Source organism: Martes martes (genome assembly GCF_963455335.1).
Source record: "Martes martes genome assembly, chromosome: 14".
Classification (NCBI taxonomy): domain Eukaryota; kingdom Metazoa; phylum Chordata; class Mammalia; order Carnivora; family Mustelidae; genus Martes; species Martes martes.
This window is the reverse complement of record NC_137902.1, coordinates 45,194,454-45,216,601: the sequence shown is the minus strand read 5'-3', so window position 1 is coordinate 45,216,601 and position 22,148 is coordinate 45,194,454. Positions and strand designations below refer to the sequence as shown.

The 22,148-nt window shown below is 36.2% G+C and overlaps 1 protein-coding gene across 7 annotated transcripts in view; it reads left to right on the top strand.

The window, feature by feature from the left end:
• Window positions 1–6,856, top strand: part of NRG3 (neuregulin 3) — a gene marked incomplete at both ends in the record, with an annotated part of 1,061,561 nt that extends 1,054,705 nt beyond the window's left edge. For 2 of the 7 annotated variants that reach the window (XM_080823074.1, XM_080823073.1), the window contains 3 exons: window positions 469–618; window positions 6,035–6,106; window positions 6,349–6,856. In XM_080823074.1, coding sequence (XP_080679200.1) covers window positions 469–618; window positions 6,035–6,106; window positions 6,349–6,856 — 730 coding nt within the window. Of the gene's footprint in view, window positions 1–444; window positions 619–6,034; window positions 6,107–6,348 lie in introns of all 7 variants that reach the window. The other 5 variants (XM_080823078.1, XM_080823076.1, XM_080823077.1 and 2 more) reach the window with 3 other exon arrangements.
• Window positions 6,857–22,148: the final 15,292 nt, after the last annotated feature.

Sequence of the window (22,148 nt, the reverse complement as noted above, 5' to 3'; positions counted from 1 at the left end):
ACACATTGAACTTTTCCCCATGAATCCCTTCAGAGTTCCTGTGTTTAGTTTTTGTAAGTACCTAGTAACAAAGCCATTTTTATTTTTATTAGATAGCTACTGTATCCTGGATAATGAGGGTGGCTGAGAATCAGGAGGTTGAGAATTCCTTAAGCCCACCTCTTATCTTTGGCTGGAAAGCTGAGATTTTTTGGGTCCATTGTGCTGCAAACTAGGAAGCCAGAAATGTGAGAACTTCTCTTTGTCTCAGTTCCTGCGAGGGTGAATGGATTCAACAACTTCTGGTCTCCTCCTAGCAGTCATGGTTGGAGAGCCTAATCTAGACCTGTGAGTGCCTCATCTAGAACCGTGAGTGTCTGGAGTGAAAGGCAGCATTTGAGAAGGTTGAGCGGCCATATAGAGAGTTCTTGCTAGGATCCATCTGTTGGTTTTCTTTCATCCCAGCAGGAATCTCTCCTCTTGCTGCAGCCCAGGGCAAAGGAGTGGTATGCTCCATAGGAATGCCTTCAGGAGAACACCCCCCTCACCCAGAAGTAGGCTGGGCGGCATCGTGGGACCAGCATATCAGCAACTCGAGGAATCAAGGATCCCAGACCAGGATACGATACCTTGTCAAGGGTAGGTCTTAAAAGCAATGGAATTTAGGGAGGGTGTCATGAATGCTCAAACTTTAAACTGAGTTATTATGTTCCTTAGGGTTTTCTTCATTGATTTTTGTCATTAATAGTCTATTTATGCTTACTTCGATCTTTGTTCCACAAAAGATAAACTAAAAAGAATAGGTACGATGAAAACAGATATTAGGGAAATGTGAGACAGAAAAATAAAACTAGGGAGCAAGTTCAGTTATAGTTATCTAGGCAGTATATTATATAGTTGCTAAAAGAACTGGGGATGCATCTTTGGTTTAAAAGAAAAAGATTTCTTAGGAGGACTAACGTGTTCCTTCATTCTTAAGTTTGAAAAACAATTACCCAATTCTCTAATCAATATTGTGGGCACTACCCTCAACTGTAACCTGTAATGTATTTATATATAGTGTCTACTTCTGTCCAGAGTGTTCTTGAAACTATCTCAGTCAATGTAGACAGCATATTGTCAAAGTACAATTTGCTGAACTCAGATTTCTAGGTTCATTTGTGGTGTAGGTGTGGAAAGATGGGCTTTGCACACCGGGGCTGCAAAAGGTGCCCTTTCCTCTGAGTGGATGCAGACCCTCACGGGGCTCACGGCATGGTGAGTAGAGTAGGATGAATTTTAGCTCCTGTTCACCTAATTAGCATAAATCCCCCAAACATGGTAGCCCTTCCTTAAACTGACTGGAGTTTAAATCGCATCTTTGAAAAAAATTTTATCTTCTGAACTTAAGTTTTCTCATGTACAGATTGGGCAAAATAATACCAGCTTCCTTAGGGTTTGGGGGCAGATTTTTAAAAATTACATGTGTAAAAGGGCTTGTACCTGACACATAGTAAGCAGAGACGTAGTCTGGCACTTATTGTCATGGGAACTGTTAGAGAGCTATTAATTTCAAGAGCAATGCAATCAGGGTTTATTCCAGAAATTTCAGTGATCGGTTCCCTCAGTCAAGCCAGGTTCTTGTTGAATCTGGTTTTTATCACTTTGGGTAAGGCAGGCCAGGCTTTTATTCTGCATTGGCCTGGATGATCTTTCCAGACTGTCTGTATCAAACTGAGGTCCAAAGCAGGTAGGAGACATCCATCACAGAGCCTTACCTTTTCCTTTTGTTTCTGGCAAGACTTACATACAGCCACGCCCTGACAAAACCCAGCAACAGATTTCTTCAGAAAGACATTTGTAATTTTGAAGCAATTCCAAATGAACTGTAAAATACCTTCGGTATAGACCTGGGGTGACAGTTTGCAAATTCAACATTGGAGCCAAGTTGTCCAAAATGTATAATGCAAGTCAAGAAGCAGTTTGCATTTCTCTTTGCCTTAGATCTAGAAAAGAGGGTTCCACTTAGCCCCTAATTATAATTAATCTTGTTTCATCATGACTTTTCTTCTTTTTTTTTTCAAATTTTTTTTTATTTACTTAATTGACAGACAGATCACAAGTAGGCAGAGAGGCAGGCAGAGAGAGGAGGAAGCAGGCTCCCCGCTGAGCAGAGAGCCCGATGTGGGGCTCGATCCCAGGACGCTGGGATCATGACCCGAGCCGAAGGCAGAGGCTTAAACCACTGAGCCACCCAGGCGCCCCTCATGACTTTTCTTCTTAAATCACTAAGCACAGAGAGTGATTCTTAAATCACTAATAATGTCTGTTACTTGGGAACACATATATGGGTGAGAACGAGTGAGGGGAAATCAAGTTCAGAGATTTTGTGGATGGTTAGAGAACCAGCCTGTGCTGTCTTCTTTTCACTGGGTGCTGATATGGCTATCATCCCGTATGTCCCAGGTATAAGGATGCTCAGAGCCCTTGCCAGGCATATAGGCTTGAACCTACATAAACAAACCTTCAGAGGCTCAGAGATTTCCATGAATGTTCAGGCACTGTTTTGTCTTTTACCTCCTGGGAGACTTACACTTCTTGTCTGCATAGTGGTAGTTTTGTTTTGGTTCAATCATCACTGGGTTTGGAATATTCTCTCCAGCTGGCTGGCCACGTGTATTTTCCTGTGTGTGATATGCACCCGATGTTGATAAATGGTGACTCTAAGTCACTGTGTGCTCAGCACAATGAATCTCAAGGAGCAATCTCATTCTCAGTTCTTGAAAACAGCTATTTTCCACTCCTGGGGGACTGACCGTCTCTCCGGACTGGAAATGGGATTGGTAATAGAATTTCACAGCTAAAGGCCCTCTTCAAATCTGGCCCTAGCCCGGAGGGGGAGGGAATGAATTTACAAGAGCTATCAGCCATCTGCTGCTTGTTTATCTGGGGTGTGGGCGCGGTCTGCTAGTTAGGCTCCTGGTGTATGTGACTTCTCTCCTTGGCACTTACATTAGCCCAGCTTGAACCCGGCACATATCTTAGGGAGGTCTTGATGAAGGAATGAAATGGAGAGGAGATTCTTCAGGAGTTTTTCCCCCTGACTGAGGGACTTGGGACAACCATGGCAATGGCTCACAGAGCTCCAAACTAGGTTTTGTCAGGCAAATCAAACTAATGTATTCATGTGCTAGCCAGAAAGAAATGGAATCACAGAACTAGACGGCCACCTTCAAAGCAGAGGGGATCCTCTGAATACCTACTGAATACCTACCTCACTTACCTAGCAACTGTACAGGTGTAAGTGATCCTTTAGGAATTTAAAAAATGAACACACTAAGGATAGCAGAGTTGAAATGGCTAACTTGAGGTGGCATATGCCATGTAAAAGGACTGAGATTGAATACTGGCCTTTCTGACTAAATGAACCACTAAACCAGGAAAGAAACGTGAAGAAAATCACATTCATGGATGATGATATGTAAGTGAAATAGCTAAGTATATGGCTTCGGAGGGGAAAATGGCTCTCTTCAATTTAGTCAGTTAATTTCAATGCCACAAACACCAGGAACGGAGGCTTGGAGGCCCCTGCAGAGACACAAATTCCTTGGCTGTACCCCTGAATCCCTGGGAACCAAACCGAGAGACTTGGAATTTCTCCTCTTTAGAAGGATGCTTTGACTCCCCTGGTGACGTATGAGACACACTTGTGAGTTCTTTGGTGAGGGATCAGGGGAAGGGCAGTTCAAACTGGTATTTTGTAGTCAAGGAATGACAGTGTATGGATCAAGCTTGTGAGAAAGTTAGTGGCTCCTAAGGGACACAGAACTCTGAAGTGTCTTCTAATCTAGAACCACATTAGAAATTCAGCTCTCGCTTAAACTTCTGGAGAGTAGTATATAGCTTCTACTCAAATACCAGTGCTGGCTGGGACCCTCGTAGCAACCCTGAGAAGGAAGAGAGGACTCTGGTTGAACAACGGAGAGGCATGACTCCAGTCACTCCCCAGAGGAATCCCCCTCGATCAGTATTCCCACCTGTTTTAATTAATGAAAAAATGTAAGTGGGGCTGCCATTTGTCCAAGACTGCAGAACTTGTAATGGCATTGGGACTTAAAATCATGTCTGATATAAAACAAAAATCACATTTTCGGAGAGTTCTAATTGTTTGAAGTCCTCTCCATGTGATGGTAACATTCTAGATTTCTGTTACTGCCAGCCACATGTCCCATACCTGACTTGCAAGGTGACTCATAAGCTAAGTGGCATTCCTCTTTCTCACCCAAGTCCATTATTAAGAAGACTGCCCCAAGTTTGGTTTGAATTACCTTCGATTACTACATTGTCATGCCAATGTAGTCAGGAGGCTACAATTTACTAAGTCCTCTGAGATATTTATGCCTTTACCCAACAGTTTTACAAGGAATGTTTAGATGCTGCTTTAAGAATTTGCACCTGTCACCATCACATTTCAACCTGTTAGATTCTACCCACTGATACACCCAGAAGATATCTATGTGGAATACAATTTTATCCCAATTATATTTCTTGGCTCTGTGCCACTGGTGAATGTGATAAGCAGACATCTTCTGTCTTCATGCATATTAGTGATACTAACAGGATGACATCTGCCCCTTTTTTTCTTGTTGAAATTAAGTCAGTGATCAGAAACTATAGGGTCAGATTTTCAACCATATAACACTTAAGTGAAAGGCGTGTGATTCCCCCAGGGAATTTCCCTTTACATGACCATACAATTAGACTATAATTGTAAAAAAGATTATACATCCCTAAAAAGGTATTCTATTGCACCTTGGGATACCCACTCATTTCTGGCTTTAATAAGAAGAATTACAGTCAGACAATTTGGGGTTAACTTTTTTCTCTGCTGCTTACCAAAGGTATAATTTGAGGGAAGTCACTTGAGTGCCCCTTAATCTAGCTTATTTATCCACTGCATGGTAATAATAATAAATAAGCCACAGGTTTTTAAAAAATTAAATGAGGTAATTAGACATGAGCATGCTTTTAAAAAACATTTTGCAAATGTCAGCTGTTGTTATGTTTGAAATGGACATTAACTGGGATATAAAGGGAACACTTACCTTGAAGATTCGTTCCTGTATTCATGCATCCCCTTGATCAGGATTTATTGATTGCAACTCTGTACTAGGCACAGTAATAGAGGATGGAGCCACAGAGACACCTACACTGGATCCTCGTCTTTTCTCCTTGTGTGGTGGAAAGACAGACCCCTAAATTGATCTGATTGCATCCTCGCAATAAAGACTTCTATTTAGTATGCAAGACACTTCTCTGCAATTATTCTCTCCATTTATAAACATGATTGTTATTTACATCGTAATGCAAGACAAGGGGAATAAGACCTATTATATGGAGGGTGGCTATATTTAGATTATACTTAAATTTTAACGTTTCATTTCACATTTAAATTAAGGACAAATAACAGAGAATAGAGATTACTGTTCAGGACCCCAAGCCACATTTCTGTGAATCCACAACATACCTGCCCCACTCTCTGGCACTGGAAAATTCACCAGCTCTGAACAGGCAATAAGAGGGCTAGCCAGTTCCTGGCATATTCAAATGACTTGGAATGGCATGTTGGCATTCTTGACAAGCTACTGCCATGCACCAGTGAATTACCTTACTTGGCTCCAGAAACCATGTGAGGAAAGTTGCTATATTGGTAGAGGCCCAATGGACCTCACTTCACATTCAACCCCAGAAAGCAACTGTATGCCTCCGTTCCCATTTGTAGGCTCAGCTGTCTGCAGGTGAGGCAGTTTCTACAGAGTTGAGAGCCAATGATAATTGGACTTGGTTCCCCTAAACTCAATGTGAAGCAGAAACACGCAGGACAGTAGTACCTTGACGCTTCCATGCCGGGCTTCCTGATCGCCCCCAGCTAGTGTGGCCGCGAGTCTACAGACTAAACCCGGGCTGAGAGGGTGGTCACATGGATGGAGTGGAGTAATGCCATTATGGGTTTCCTGTTTGTCACTATGGAAAGGCCACACTTACCTGCTCAATCCCCATTTACTTTGTATTCTAGGATAGAGGTCAGGAAGACTATACCCCACCTGCCTATACAGCTGTGGTGTGTTGAAAGATCCCTGGACTTCAAGTAAGAAGATCTGGGTTTGAGTCTCAGTCTGTCACTTATTTTCTGTGTGACCTTGGGCAAGTCACTTCACCTCTCTGAGCTTCAGCTTACTTCTCTGTTTAACTGGGAGCATATTATCCGTCTCATGGGGTTGCTGTGAGAATTCAGTGAGATGGTGCATGTGGAAGTGCTTTGTTGACTGAATATTGCTCTAAGGAAGCACGGCGGAAAGCAGGATATGTAACACCGGGTTTCTCTTTCAGGTATTCCTCCAGTGGTTTAAAAACCCAACAAAATGCATCCATAAATATGCAACTGCCTTCAAGAGAGACAAATTCCTATTTTAATAGCTTGGATCAAAAGGACCTGATGGGATATTCATCCACGCGGGCCAGTTCCGTGCCCATCATCCCTTCAGTGGGTCTAGAGGAAACCTGCATGCAAATGCCAGGGATTTCTGAAGTCAAAAGCATCAAATGGTACAAAAACTCCTACTCTGCTGACATTGTCAATGTGAGTATTCCAGTCAGCGATTGTCTTATAGCAGAACAACAAGAAGTGAAAATATTGCTAGAAACTGTCCAGGAGCAGATCCGAATTCTGAGCGACGCCAGGCGGTCAGAGGACTACGAACTGGCCAGTGTAGAAACCGAGGACAGTGCAAGTGAAAACACAGCCTTTCTCCCCCTGAGTCCCACGGCCAAATCAGAACGAGAGGCACAGTTTGTCTTAAGAAATGAAATACAAAGAGACTCCGCGTTGACCAAGTGACTGGAGATGGAGGAATCGGTGTGTTCTATGCTTTGCTCAACAGGAAAAGAGAGGAAATTAAATACAAATTATTTATATGCATTAATTTAAGAGCATCTACTTAGAAGAAACCAAATAGTCTATCGCCCTCATATCATACTGTTTTTTAACAAAATATTTTTTTAAAGGGAAAGAAATGTTTCAGGAGGGATAAAGCTTACAACTAAAGCTTTGGGTAGAATTCTGAATACAATTTCAGTTAGTCCCAACACCGGGGCCTCTTTTGGCTCTTAGTAGATGTGGGTGATTCAGACCCTCAGCCCTACCACACCAGTGTCCTCATAAAAAAGCACTGGCAGTTACCCGGTTTCAAAGAGACAAGCTGTATCCTGAGGGCGGACGTGCCAATGAGCAGGTGGCCCTTGCATTTGGCTTGCAGGTCCCAACCCCTAAATTTCTCTTCACTCGACAGCCTCCTCACAGGTTATGTCATGTCAACCAATGTAGTGTTTTCTATTTCATTTTTGAAGAATGGCACAAAGACTCTGGAAGAGGGAGGGCGGGAGATAGAAGGCGTGATCTGGGGCAATCTTAGCTACTCTTACGTGCCGCTCCCTCTGAAATTTGAAGGCACAGAATCTCAGAGGGAGGTGTGAAGGAAATTATTATAGAAAAAGAGATGAGAAAAATCACAATGTCGTGTTACTAAAATCATGCGATTAGAAGTGTTTTTCTTTGAGATTGTGTAGGGGCTCCAAAGGAGCATTTCTCAGTGTGTGTGTGTGTGCCTGTGTGTGTGTGTATGTGTGTGTGCGTGCGCGCGCGCGCACAACCATGTGTGGGTACGGGTTTGCTCACTCGAGCACAGGTATGCTGTATGCACATGTGTTCATTGTGTGTATGTGTGTGCATGTGTGTGCATATTAAGCTTGCTAAAATTTGTTCTGAAACATCAGGGAATTTATTATTCAGAAAAAAAAAATTTCCCTCTCAGATCTGTTCACTTTAAATTTATCCATTAAGTATCAAGTTCAGTTAGTAAGTTCTTAAATCAAGGTCACTTGCATGGCGGGGTCCTATAAAACTCTTGACAATGTCAAGATCATTTTCTGGTGTGAATACTTTTGAGAGGAACAACTATTGGCTCATTAATGATATCAGTACCACAAGGCGAGTTGAGGATGTGTGTTTATTTTGAATTATGCATACTTAAATGATTTACACAAGCCAATTAGCAAATTGACAGTTACCCTTTGCTTTCTCGTCATCCTCATTACTATTTATTTTGTAGCAAGTCTACTATTTGTGGACCAAGACATTGGCTTCTGTGGTTAATATGGAAAGAATAAATTGTTGAAATCACAAAGCCCAGACTTTTCAGTTCACAGGAAGCCCCCCAAAGAACAGTAAATTGTGTTGTATGTTCATTTGGAATAAAGCAATATTTTTACCACTGCTAAGGTGAACTGAAACTTCTCCTGAAAATTTGTCTGTTTTATTTACCCTTATTTTCATGGGGCATTCAAGGAAATTAGTGTTCACATAACTAGTCTTTTTCCAGTTATTGGTGGTGTTGAGTTGTTATGTTTACACTGTTTAAATAAAAAGGCACAGTATTTGAAAGTATATAAAAGATTTCTTTTACTGCAGTCTGGGAAGACTTTGGTTAAAATTTCCTTGTGGAAGATTCACATTACAATGGAAGAAAATTTAACTATTTCTGAATCAAATATTTAATATACAATTCTTACTGAGGTTAAGTTTTTTCTTTTAAAAATATATTACAAATTGCTCTTTGAGAACATTCTTTAGTAGACATAATGTCACGCAGAGGAAGGCAAACACCCTGTTCTTACCAGCACTGTTTGGTGGAACTTAAGGTCTCAGATGTAGAAAACACTTCGGTAGAAATGCATTTTATATTTACCAAAAGGCTTTTGGTACTCATTAATTGTCCGATTATACTTACATTATTTTGAATATAGAGGTAAAGTTGTTAGACTCTTAAAAGATTATCACAAACTTTTAATGTCTAAACCATCTAGGCTCCCATTTAAAAATATTGTATCTTTGGGACAAGGATCCACGACCCCCGTGAGTTGCATATCCAGTATGTTACTGTGTTGAAATTTATCAGTATTATCCAACATTACCTGGAAGGCCTCACAGATCTGTTGAAGTCGACCTTGTTTCTTGGGTTTTTTCATCAAAAAGTTACCTGTGGCATACCTAAAGGATTCATACAGATTTCACCTAATTAGGAGGTGATAATTAGGTGACTCATAGCAATTACTTTAATACATAATTCACACTGAAAAGATTAAATATTATCAATCAAACAAGTCCTAATCCAATCCCCACTTTGTTTTTTTCTGAAGGTAGAACAATATATTATGTGATTATAAACACTCTGGTGCGTCATGAAGAGCCTTAATATCAGACATACCCACTGGCAGTCTGATGTAAAGTTTAGAGATACAGTTTGCACTTCCGAATCGATAATCAAGACAAAATCTTCCATAAAGAAAAAAATATTGGCCATTTTTCTCCTTTTGGAATATGAAGCTCTCCTCTGAAAAGGGCCCAAGCTCAAAAGGCACATGTTTGGGCACCAGCTGACAAGCGTTCCTAGTGTCAAGACTTTCAAAGTTGATCTAACATGGCAAACCCCAGAGCCATTGGTTCCTTGTCCTTCAAGCTCATGTGCCTAACAGAGAGGTGCTTATTTCTACAAGACACCTTTGATTTTGTTTCCTTTTCCTTGTCTTTATTATGGGAATAGATATTTGGAGATTTGTAACTAAGTAAGTTGCATATTAGTTATTTACGGAAGAATGAATGTCACTCATGAGTTTTTTACTCTGAATCATTTTCTAATTAGTTTTTTTTTATATACAAGGCATATATTATTCTAAGTGGCCATAGAACACTGTTGTTCAAAATATATGACAAATTCTATGCTACTGCAAAATAGAAATGATGTTGGAGAATTGGCATCCAAATTTTCTTTCTGGTTTTCCCATGTACCTTATTAAATGCTCTATGTTTTATACTCTAATCCAATACCTACCTTGCTATGAGCTAAATATTTCTAAATTTATCACATCTCCAATGTTTCACATCATTTCTAAGTAGCAATAGCAAGGACTTCTGGAGGAGGAAAAGTGCTGATTTTAAGACTTCACAATTAATCTCTTTTGATAATAAGATATCAGACCTACCAAAAAAGAGAAAAGTAGGGCCAAACTGACTTGGAGAGAATGCCCATTGACTTCCAGGTTGAATGACAGCTACAATGTAAGTGAGGCCTCTGGCAACCATGGCAAAGGCTGTCAATAACCAGGTCTCCACCAGAATACGCTTGATGTATGCGGCAGTCACGCACACCCATCTGCTCTATGGTGCTATAGGAAACCATGGCTCCCTAAGTGAGGGGAGATGCTGGTTCCTTTGATCCCAGCCCTGTAAGCCAGAAAATATCGCCCTGAGACAAGTGCTGTGAACCATTTCCCAAACAAGTATATACTATACTTAGGAACACAGCAAGAGGGGTGGGATTTTTATTTGATCTTTTGGTATCCGGGAAACATTTTATATATAAAGAATACTTTTTTATTATTATTATTCGATTGTATAGATTCAGTACAGTGTATTTGATGATAGCATATCTCTACTGTGTTTGTACCTTAGTCTTCAGAAATTCAGTCTTCATCCAGGAAAGATCAGCACAATGTTTCTGGGCGGGATGCGTCTAAAATTGAGAATAGAATGTTGTGGGAAATGATGCCTTTAAATAAGCTTTATCTCATCCTCTTTTATTTTTTTCTTTCCCTTTTAAAGAAATAGTGAGGGTAAAGGAAGAAATTCATTCCTTAAGATCCATTTTGTTTTCTTAAAATTACCTGTTTCCTACTGTGACTCCACACACACATACACATGTCTACATATCTAAACACACACACACATATATATGATGTGTATGTATATTAAATTTAGGGGTTTAATTATTTTGTTAGCTTTATTTTTGCTTAATTTGACAAAATTAAAGTGAATGCCAGTGAAATCAAATCATATACAGACCAGCCAAACTGACAATGTTTAGATAACACAAGGATTTTTTTTCAGTTCTTTCTTTTTCTTAGGTAAGCAGAAATATCCTTGGGTTGGAGAATTTACAACACCCTGGAATAAAATCTCTGCTAGATTATCTCTTAGAAGTAAAGGTTAAACTATGGGTGTATATGATTGCTGTCCCTATAGCGTATGATGGTCTCTAATATATTTTTTGCAAATATAGATACAAGTTTTCCCAAAGGTGCCTATAGAGGTACCTTTGGCTTCAAGTGCACATGGGCTCTTGTGAGGAATAGAGGTCAAGGCAGAGTGGGGAGGGGAGGATATTACATGTTAATATTTGATACCCCAGTGAAGATGTACAGATGATAGTAGAGGTGACCAGACACCATCCTGATAAAATATAGAACAGGCTTCTAGTATTTTGGAAACTTTCTGTCATAAACATTGATTGCATGGGTATTGTTGCCTATGAAATAATTAATTGTGTAATAGCAAACAATTCATGTTGAGAGTCATCTTTGTGAAAGCTCGTGACCTTCTGATACATATTAGTAGCTTCATGACCCCATCTGTCAAATAAGGAGGATGATCAAGTTCATCTTCTATTTCCTTCCAAACTGACTAATAAATAGCCTGTTATCTGATCATTCTAACTCAGACTTTACCTGGTCATTTGTCATCCAATCATTTCACGACCCCTTGGAAAGTTAGTAGCTATGTCTTGTAAAACTCAACAATTATTGGAACCTGTATATCAACCTATATATATATATATCTATATATTACACTTATGGTATTCCATTTCCATAGAGAAATAGGATCACTTTTGTCATTGTTAAAGTAAATTTACCTAGGACAGGTAATAAACAATAAAGGATAGCAAAGAAAATACTTAACTTCAAAGCTTGAGCATCAAAACTTGCCCCAGATTTTTGGATTAAAATTTGCTGTGGATTTTTTTTTTAAGTGTATCCTTTGTGAATCTTTATCAAAGCCAGAGTAGAGAGTTCTTCTGAGAAGGCATGATACCTTGAAGATGTTCTTCTCTCACAGAAGCAACCACATACTCTCACTGGATACATAGGATATTTCTTGATAGTCTCAATTATTTGCACATCAAACCCCTTAACACAATCCAACTAATAATGATTAAAGTCTCTGGGGACACTTTCACATTTTAGTTGGAAATAATCCTGTCCTGGGGGGGGGGGCACAATCAACAAAAAAAATGCAGAGTTCACTTACTTAATTTTGGTTTTAATTGCTGTTTCTGACAAGTCATATCAATTTGCTCTTCCAGTAGCATCCAGGGTAGCACTAATTCTTCCATATAATTTTTCTTCATCAAGAGCCCAAAGTCTGAAGTCTTTAGTCTTCAATATAACAATGCAGAATGTTAAAATAGGTGAATCAAAAAAGTAAATCTCATTAAGTTGTGTTGTGTTTTTAAAGCTATAAGGATTCCATGTAGTTGTTTACAAAGTCAAAACAGAAAAAATGCACATTTTTTAAAACTTTTTGTTGTATTTAGAGGTCTGATGAACCATTTACACAGTCTTGTTCCACTTTACATTGATATTCGATACTGTCCTTTCCGAAAGTTGAAGGTCTTAAACAATCACACACACACACACACACACACACACACACACACAGCATGTTAAGATTCAATGTTGTCCTCCTTTTTCTTAGAATTTTCTCTTATAGCTCACCCAAATGTGTCCAAAGTCTCATGATGTGGATGACCTTGGATTCAGATATGTTTCATACGAAATGCAGACAGCAGAAAATACAGTGATTCTCTTCTAAGGTTTGTTCTGTACAGCCTTCTTTTGAATCCTGTCTATGAAAAAAAAAAAAAGTCTGGAGAATAGACACATTCGTTCAAACTGGAATAAATGGAAAAGTATACTACTCACCTTAAAATCTCCACACATTTACCAGTGGCCACTATCTTAAAGATAATTCGAGGGAAATACCTTGATGCCCTCTTATTTTTCAAGTATGCAATTGTACACATTAAATCTAAGTGAAAAATGAATTCCCTAGTTCTTCATAATTCATATATGTTATTAACTCATTTGTCCATATTTTAAATAAAGAAAGGAAGTAACACAGAGAAGAATATATACAAAATGGTCAGCAGAATATCTTCAGTCATTTTAAAAAAATTTTTTTAAGATTTCATTTATTTAACACAGAGAGAGAGAGATCACAAGTAGGTAGAGAGGGAGGCAGAGAGTGGGGGGGGAAGCAGGCTCCCTGCTGAGCGGAGAGCCCGATGCGGGGCTTGATCCCAGGACCCTGAGATCATGACCCGAGCCGAAGGCAGAGGCTTAACCCACTGAGCCACCCAGGTGCCCCCCAAAATTTTTGTTTTAAAACAGAAACAATCTCTTGTACCTGTGATAGTAATTTTATCTTAAGGAGTGATATGTTTCCTCTTCCAAGAAAGTATTTCAAAATGCTGTTTTTTACTCTGTGGAGTACATATGAAGGCTATGGGAAATAATATTGTTTGTCCCTTGGCATCCCACTAAAGTTTGGTTACATTATGTGGCACTGCATTTCAGGGAAATATATCACACTTCTTATTAAAAATTACAATATTACTAATCAATTTAATGATAATACTGACTTTGTCATGTAAGTTTTCATCTGTGGAAGGAATCCTTGTCTATTTTCCTGGTGCATCTTCTCAGTAGTCTCTGATGAACCTGGACACTCAGATCCTTTAGGTTGGGTTCTTACTGAATGTTACTTTTATCTTCTTGTTTATTAAAGGGAATATTCAAACAAAATGAGAGACTAATGTGATTTTGTAGAGGAAAATAGCTTTGTTCTTTTGAGTTCTGGTAGTGGAGAATTAAACTTGTATTGTTTCCAATGTAAGTGATAATAAGGTTCATGACTTTAGCCAGTATTTTCTCATATACAGACATAACCTAGGGCTCTTTAATTTTCCAAATATTATTAACAGACTTTTCAACTTTCTTATTGTTTTTTTTACAACATTTTCTATTTTGTAAGAAATAAAGATAAAAATCAATATATGTAAAAGAACAAAACAATAAATAAAGTGATCATCTTTTAAACATGAATAAAAAATAAGACAATAGCAACATTTTTGAAGGCTTCACATAAAATACTAATAACTAAAAATAAAATCTAAGCTAAAATAATGTAAAGAATTATTAGGTAAATGGTTTTCAAAATAAGGTGGGGCTTTTTTAAAATAATTCTCTGTAGACCAAACTCGTTCCATAATAATAGTTCATACTTCAGAATTTCCATTGGGCATTAATTATGCCTACTGAGATCAAACACTTAAATATAGTAAAGTCTCCACTTTTGTAACTTCTTCCAACTTGACAAAAAATTTATGAAAATCTCTGTTTAAAATGGGAAAAATTATACAGATCTGTAGAACAAAATCATTATCTACTAATGCATTCTTATTTTCTTATTGACAGTTTTCACCAAATGCTCCATATTTTAAGCTGAACATTAATGAAGCTACTGAATTAAATATGGAGACAGATGTCAACACATTCTGAAAATTAAATGTGTGAAATAGATATATGGAACTGCAGTACAGGAGAGGACAAGCTCCCTAGGAATGCCTTAGGGAACTTAGAGAACCAGGTACTCCTAGCATCTGAGATGAGTGTGTGGCAGTAAGTTAGTAATTAACGCAAAGCCCCCTTACCCCCAAAACATTCCAGGTTCAATTACTATATGACCAGCTTTGTTTCTGTGGGTCATCTTCCACTTTTTTTTTCTTTGCAGTATTATTTTTGAAGCAAAATCCAGTCATTGTATAATTTCATTAGTAAAAACACAAGTAAGTTAAAAAAAAAAAAAAAAAAGAGGAAGAAGAAGAAGTTGCAGTGTTCCTTGGATCAAAAATCTAAACAACTGAAAAGTATAACATAGTAGCTTGACCTTCAGTAATAAGGTAGCTTGTCTTGCAAACTCCATTCATTCCAGCTGAAAAAATGAATGAAGCATTACCCTGAGGGCCTTTCTCCAATTAGAAAGTAGAGACAGATACCAGATGCCATGAACATTTGCACAACAGATAGATTAAATGGATTTTCTTTCTGCTTTGCTTTTTTTCATCTTTAAAATTAATGTCACTGAAAGTGTGAAAAATAAGAAAATGATCAGCATGAATTCAACAATGCTAAGACCATACTCAACAGTGTTTTTGTAAATTTTCTTCTCATTTTCCACATATGTGCATATTTCACTGTTATTTTCCTACTATATGTTGCATTATAATTTAAAAAATAATATATCATACTGTCCCATGGTAATACATTGTCTTTGTAAACATTTAATTTAAAGGCTACATAAATTCCAGTTTATTCCTACGTTATGACTTATTTAGACATTTTATTATTAATTGAAACTCAAATTGCTTCAATTTATTCACTACCATAAGTAACTCCACAATTAGTATCATAGAATACATATTACTTTTTCTTTCTTCTTGAAAGAGAAACTGAAGGTCCATGAACAAGTTTCACAGGGTCTATAAACACTCAGAAGTGTAAGCTGTGCTGGGGTATAGGTTAGTATGTGTGTATTTTTGGTAGGGCAGAAAGGTCTCTAACAAAAAATTTCACAAGGTTAGTAAAGAAACTTGTGAACTTCAATGGATATGAATAACTCCTTCAGTAATTTCCCAGTTATACACTGAAGAAGTTTATATGGTTGGGTCAATGAGTAAATTTTTAAAGTTACTTTATTATTTATTTTATGTTTTAAGTAAGACTTTTTTTTTTTTTTCAAAGAAGCTTTAGGTTCATAGCAAAATTGAGGGGAAAGTACAGAAATTTCCCATATACTCTCCACCCCCCCCCCACACACACACTAGCCTCCTCATGATCAACATCCCCCACCAGAGTGGTACATTTCTTTCAATTGAAGAACTTACCTGGACACAGCATAGTCACCAAAAATCCATAGCTATTACACTACAGTTCACTCTTGTTGTTATACATGTGATAAGTTTCAACAAATATATAATGACGTTTATTCATCATTATGGTATCATACAGAGCATTTTCACTGCCCTAAAAATCCTCTGTGCCCACCTACTCATTCTCCCTCTTCCTCAACCCTCAGCAACCGCTGGTCTTTTTACTGTCTCCATATGACCAATTTGGAAATTTATTTTAGATCTTACTCAATTAATTTCTAGAAGTGGCTAATATATACAATTTTAACGTTACTTGAACTTTTTTTCGTTACTTTGCATAGCAATATAACACATGGTAGTTACAATGGTGTAGGTCTCATCAGAAATGTATCATTTTAATGAAGCTTAATTTTAACTTGTAATTAGACAAATGTTACATGCTTACACATAAAATATGTAAGAAGAAAAATAAAAATCACCACGGGGAGATAACAACTATTAGTATTTGAGTATATTTCCTTCCAATGTTTTTAATTGAATAAATATATAGACACCATATATCATTTACAAAATTGGAGTCACCTTGTATTTAAAACCTTTTATACTGCTTTATTAAATTTACATATGCTCTCTGATAATTTCCTCAATTAGTAAAGTAGTACACATATTTTTAATGACAACATAAGTCATTAAAGTCATTATATGAAGCACATTCATATTTTCAAAGAGCTCTTTAAACATTTATCACATGTTATTCAAATGATTTTTAAATATTTACCTACATTTGACTTGTGTCAATGTTTAAATATTATATGTACACCTATACATTAATTTTTTTGGCATAAGCATATTTCTAAGTATAGGTAGACAAAGATAGTAGGTTCCCTCACAGTATTAATTGTCTTTTGGAGAAGCTCCCCTGAGGGATATTATCACCAAAATCACCATATTTGCTAATGTAGATAGGTGGGTAAAAAGACATAAGCCCTATAGAAACCTCTGTACAGCTTACTACATTGTCCTCTCCCAATCCGCATTAAAAAAACTGATTGTTGGGCCCCTGGGTGGCGCAGCTGGTTAAGCAACTGCCTTCAGCTCAGGTCATGATCCCAGAGTCCCAGGGTCAAATCTCACATCGGGCTCCCAGCTCCACAGGGAGTCTGCTTCTCCCTCTGACCTTCTCCCCTGTAGTGCTCTTATTCTCTCTCACTCTCGCTCTCAAATAAATAAATAAAATCTTTTAAAAAATAAACAAACAAATAAAAAAACCCTTAGTGTTAAAAAATAAGATGATGGTTTAAAAATTGCCATCAGCTTTGGAACTTGGGAGGAGTGACATTACCATGAAAGCAAACCATTGTAAAGAACTGAGAATATGTCCAGCACTCAATGTTTTACATATGTTAACTGACTTAGTCTTCATAATAACCCTATGAAGTAGGTATGCACATCACTCCTATTTTAAAGATAAGGAGAAGGAGACTGAGGCATAGAGAAGATAAGAAACTTGCCTGAGATTTCACAGATAACAAATTGTAAGGGGCTGGATTTCAAGCCAGAATTCATGCAGGCTTACCTTTATTTCCCAATCTTGTTCATTATCTTGAGGAATTTCTTATAATTCAGATGTCCATGATAGGGTAGAATCTCTAAGGCTAAGTGAAGATGATCCTTACTTCAGTTCACTAAATCCAGCAAATGAATATAACAAGTGCTAAAAATAAGGGCAGAGTACAGAATTAATGAGTGGGACTCTATACATCCAATTTTGTGGGTCATTTGAAATTCTCACATATGAAATATAGCTATCAGATAGTTACCAAAACTACTACTCCCCCTCCCAAATATGACAGGTGGAAGTGGCAGGAAGAAGACCAGAGGGACCATACCTATGGCCTTGGCTACCTCCAGTTTCCATTAAGTGTGGAATGAGTACACAACGGTGGTCCTCAGGTCATCTGTTTCAACAAAGCAAGAGTTGGTGCTTTGTTCATGACTCTACTTCCCTGTTCATTCACTGCAAGTTGCCACATCACTGAAATGTTAGTATAAATTGATACCAATCATCCCTCAAACCTAAAATCTGAAAGAAGGATATTGTATGTGCGTGCACATGGTCAATAGAAGAAATAAAGATTCACTCAGTCTCTTCTACATTCACCATTATTAGACAGACACAAGACCTAGAGCAATCTGCACAGTCAAGACAAAGAGATTATAAAATATCCCAACAGGAGAATAGTGAAGTCATTTGCAGGCAAGAACAAAGGCCAAACATACTGCTTTCAATATGTAGAAGTCATGACTCCTTTCAAAATGATATTTGCTCTACTGCTGCCCCTTAGAAATTATCAACTATTATATAAAGAAAACGATACTTCAGAAATGAAGTAAAAGACTAAGGGCAATGGGTAAGACTCACTAAAAAAGCAAACATTATATAAAGAATCAAAGTGAAGGAAATTTTTTTCTACAGAAGAAGAAATAATGAAAGCAGAACTAAAATCTGACAGAACTAGTAAACAGGAGAATTGGGTAAATGTAAATTTATGTTCCAATAGGATTAGAGTTAGAAACATAGGTGTTTAATTTCTTACTCTTCCTCCCTAAGATATGTTGTTTCAGAATTTAAAAATAATAATAGAACATTTTTTAAATGTTAAAAAGGCAAACAAAAATAATCCTATGGTTCTAAAGAGGAAATTAAAACTTCAGTTAAAGAAAACTTAGAAAATGAAAAGGAAGACATAAAAAATATTTAAACCAGCTAAATCTATAGTCAGTGGAACCCTGAGAGTCTTAAATAAATTTAACATTAAAAGAAGAGAGAAGTGTTGAATTGAGAATTCGACTGAGAAAGTTAGAGATAATATAATCCATTTTTTTAAAATAAGAGAAATGATGCAAAGGCAGAAAATTAGATATTTGGAATAAGAAAAAGAGTAGAAATAATAACACTTCGAAAAATAAATATGCAAAGTTAGGAAAAGAATAATTTTTAAATGAGAAATAAAAATAAATACAGAAAACATATAAATCACAAATATGGAAAATGTTTTTTTAAATTATTGTTGACCAGTATAACTCTGTTCATTGCTATGAAAATTAAGATTTTTCATGGAAAATAAAATGTACCAAATGACTTAAAAACAGAATATTTGAGTTATAGAAATATTCATGGGAAAATAAATAGATGATTTTTTTTCCTTCCAGGAATTCTACTTAACCACTTATAATGAGTTTCCAGATTCAGATAGATTTATATGTAAGTTATTCATATCTATATACTGATATCTATCTATCTATCTATATCACATATAAGTACATATAGACATATAAAATATGTGTTAATTACATGTTATGTAATTAGTATATGATTTATACACACACAAAAGATGCTAAAATGGGATTCTCTCTCTCCAAAGTTTGACTGAGAGACAAGTGCAGTAGGTGCCTAAGGCCTCTACTTCCTTCAGTAATCTTTAGATCACCTCAGAAGGATATGCCCCTAAATGTTAAAGCCATTTCTCTGTTAACCATCACACACTTCACCCATAAAAATGTGTGCTTTGAAAGAGAGATAATTCCTTCTGAGAGAATTGTCAGAAATCTGTGCTGTTCTAATTTTCAAAATGGAGAAAGGATGGATTCCCTTCACATCAAGCCAAGTGAGAGGGCATTCAGAGAGCCTCCTGTGATCTCATGGTATATGGCCCCTGGGAGTTCTAGTCTTAGTAACTAGAACAAAATTCTGGCTGAAGCTTACTGTTAATTGCTAGATTGAGGAGACACAGAGGCATGAGGAGAGACAATCGATTTGTTTGTCTCAAAGTAAAAATACATGCTTCCTCCAACTTGTGATGGTCTATAGCAAGAAGGCAGCAGTGTGACCCAACACAGTCTGTGGAGGTCATACAGGGCTAAGGAGAGGTCATAGCCAGGAGGAGCCATCAGCTCTTCAAGTGGAGGATCTCCAGCAACACCCAAAAAAGTGTTCCATGAAAGAAAACTTTTCATCTGCCTCATTCAAAGGGTGGAAACTATGCTTGATCATTTTCATCTTCTTTTTCTTATTTCCTCACCACCTGGTTTTAACCCTTGGGTCAGATACCATAAACAGAAAATGGGAAAGGTGAGGAAAGAAGAGGGAGTTCAGCCAATCTCTCCCTTTAGATCTCTAGCTCTATTTCTCATAAATATTTGGATCACAAAACCTTTTATCAATCAATAAACATTTATAGTATTCACTATTATTTGGCAAAACTGTCTTTGGGAAAAATCATCTTGTCCAAGGTCACTTATAATTATGTATGAAAACATCTAAGTGAAATATGTGCAAATGAATTATACTAGTATTAATAAAAAAGAAATCACCATGGCAACATAAGTTTTATCCCAGCAATTTAAAGGTATTTTAATATTAGTGTATTTAGTAACATGATTTATCTCCATAAATAGCAAAAATCAGATATGATTCAATTTCTAATCTGGAATAAACATTTAGTTAAACAGAGGAAAAAAATTTACTTCCTTAACAACATAAAGTCAATCATCAGCATTAGACCATAGCAATTAAACATTAGATTCATCTCTCTTTGAGTAAAGAACAAGGCCAGTCTTTCACTATTAATACTATTAACTAAATTAACAAAATGGGCAATATCTAGGGATAAGAAAAGAATGAGAAAATAGATAAAACTAAATCATAATGATCCAAAAGAGAATTCATGAGTCAACAGAATAGTACTGTAAATGATTTCAGCAGTAAGCCTATGAACAGAATAAATGGCTAGAAAACATGCTAAATATGATTTAATTTGCAGTATTATCATGCATTACCTTGAAATAAACCTAAGGAGAGGAAAATGAAATAAAATTAATGAAGATTTAAATAAATAAGAATATCATTTTCCTCATAGTGGTAAAATTCCATATTTTAAACTTGTCAAGGGTGTGTGGTTTCATTCATAAATATAATGCATCCAAATGAAAGACACACTAAGAATATTTCAGAGAATACATGGATAAGAACTGTCAAAACCAGTTTGAAAAATGAAACTATGGAAAAATGAGCGAGAGTTTAGTATATAATCAAAGATGTTATAATGTTAAAATTATTAAACCTTACTGAGTTGATGCAGGTATTGAAAGAAGATAAACATAAGTAAAAGCCCAGAAACACACTAGGAAACAACAACATAATAGAAATTCAAGACATTTTAAATTATAACTTAAAAAATAAATTATAATCTAAGCTCATACCTTATTTAAGAAAGGTATGAAATAAGTTCTGACCTTATGTAAGAAGGTTCTAGAAAATTGGCTAACTTAAAAAAGATAAATATAGGTTTCTACCTTATACCACATACTATGATAAAATATTGATGAACTAAAGAGTTAAATGTACTAGATAAAACCATAAATGATACCCAGAAAAAATATAGTTGGAAGAACTTTTTAGAAAAAGAAACAAAGAGAAAACTCAAAACTGGATTATATTTACAGGAATAAATTTTTAGTTTGATATTTATAAAAATATATATAATGAAATTGGATTAATGTTCATAAAATAGATCATTAAAATTTACTGTCCTAAGAGATCTTAAAAATAATACATAATAGTTATTTATGGCTGGAATATTTCATATAGAAAATCACAAGAATTCATGTATAAGAATGTCTATTATGCCTTTATTTATAAAGGAAAAAAGTCAAATGATTAAACAATTCATGATATTTTATATAATGATAAAATTCTATTAAGTCCTCTGAAGTTAAAATACTCTTAGATTTTGTTCTCAATATTACACTGAATTTAAGAGATAGGATAAAACTGAATTACAACTGTATAGCATAAATAATACATTTATATATCACATGTTCCTTCTCATCTTTTTCTTATGTGTATATATACATACATAATAAAAACAAACCTAATAACAGCAATTTAAAGATAGCCAAAAACACAACTACAGAGAAAAAAATTAAATTACAATATGGCAATAAGATGAACTAGTATTAAATTGTTAAATACCATGTTTTAAGAGAATATTGATTGCTTTAGAAAACGTTCTCAATATAAGCTATTGGAAGGAAATATGAAAGTATTAACAATGGTTATTTATGTGTAATAAGATGTTGAGAATTTTATAGAATTTTCAGCATGTTCTATTTTTTTATGATGGACATGTTTTACTTTTATATTAAGAAAATTTGTTAAATATAATTTTCAGCAGTCCAATTTGGGGAACCCATTTCGATAACCCATTAAAAGTAATGGCTTTGTTCCCATCCTTACAAATCCTAATT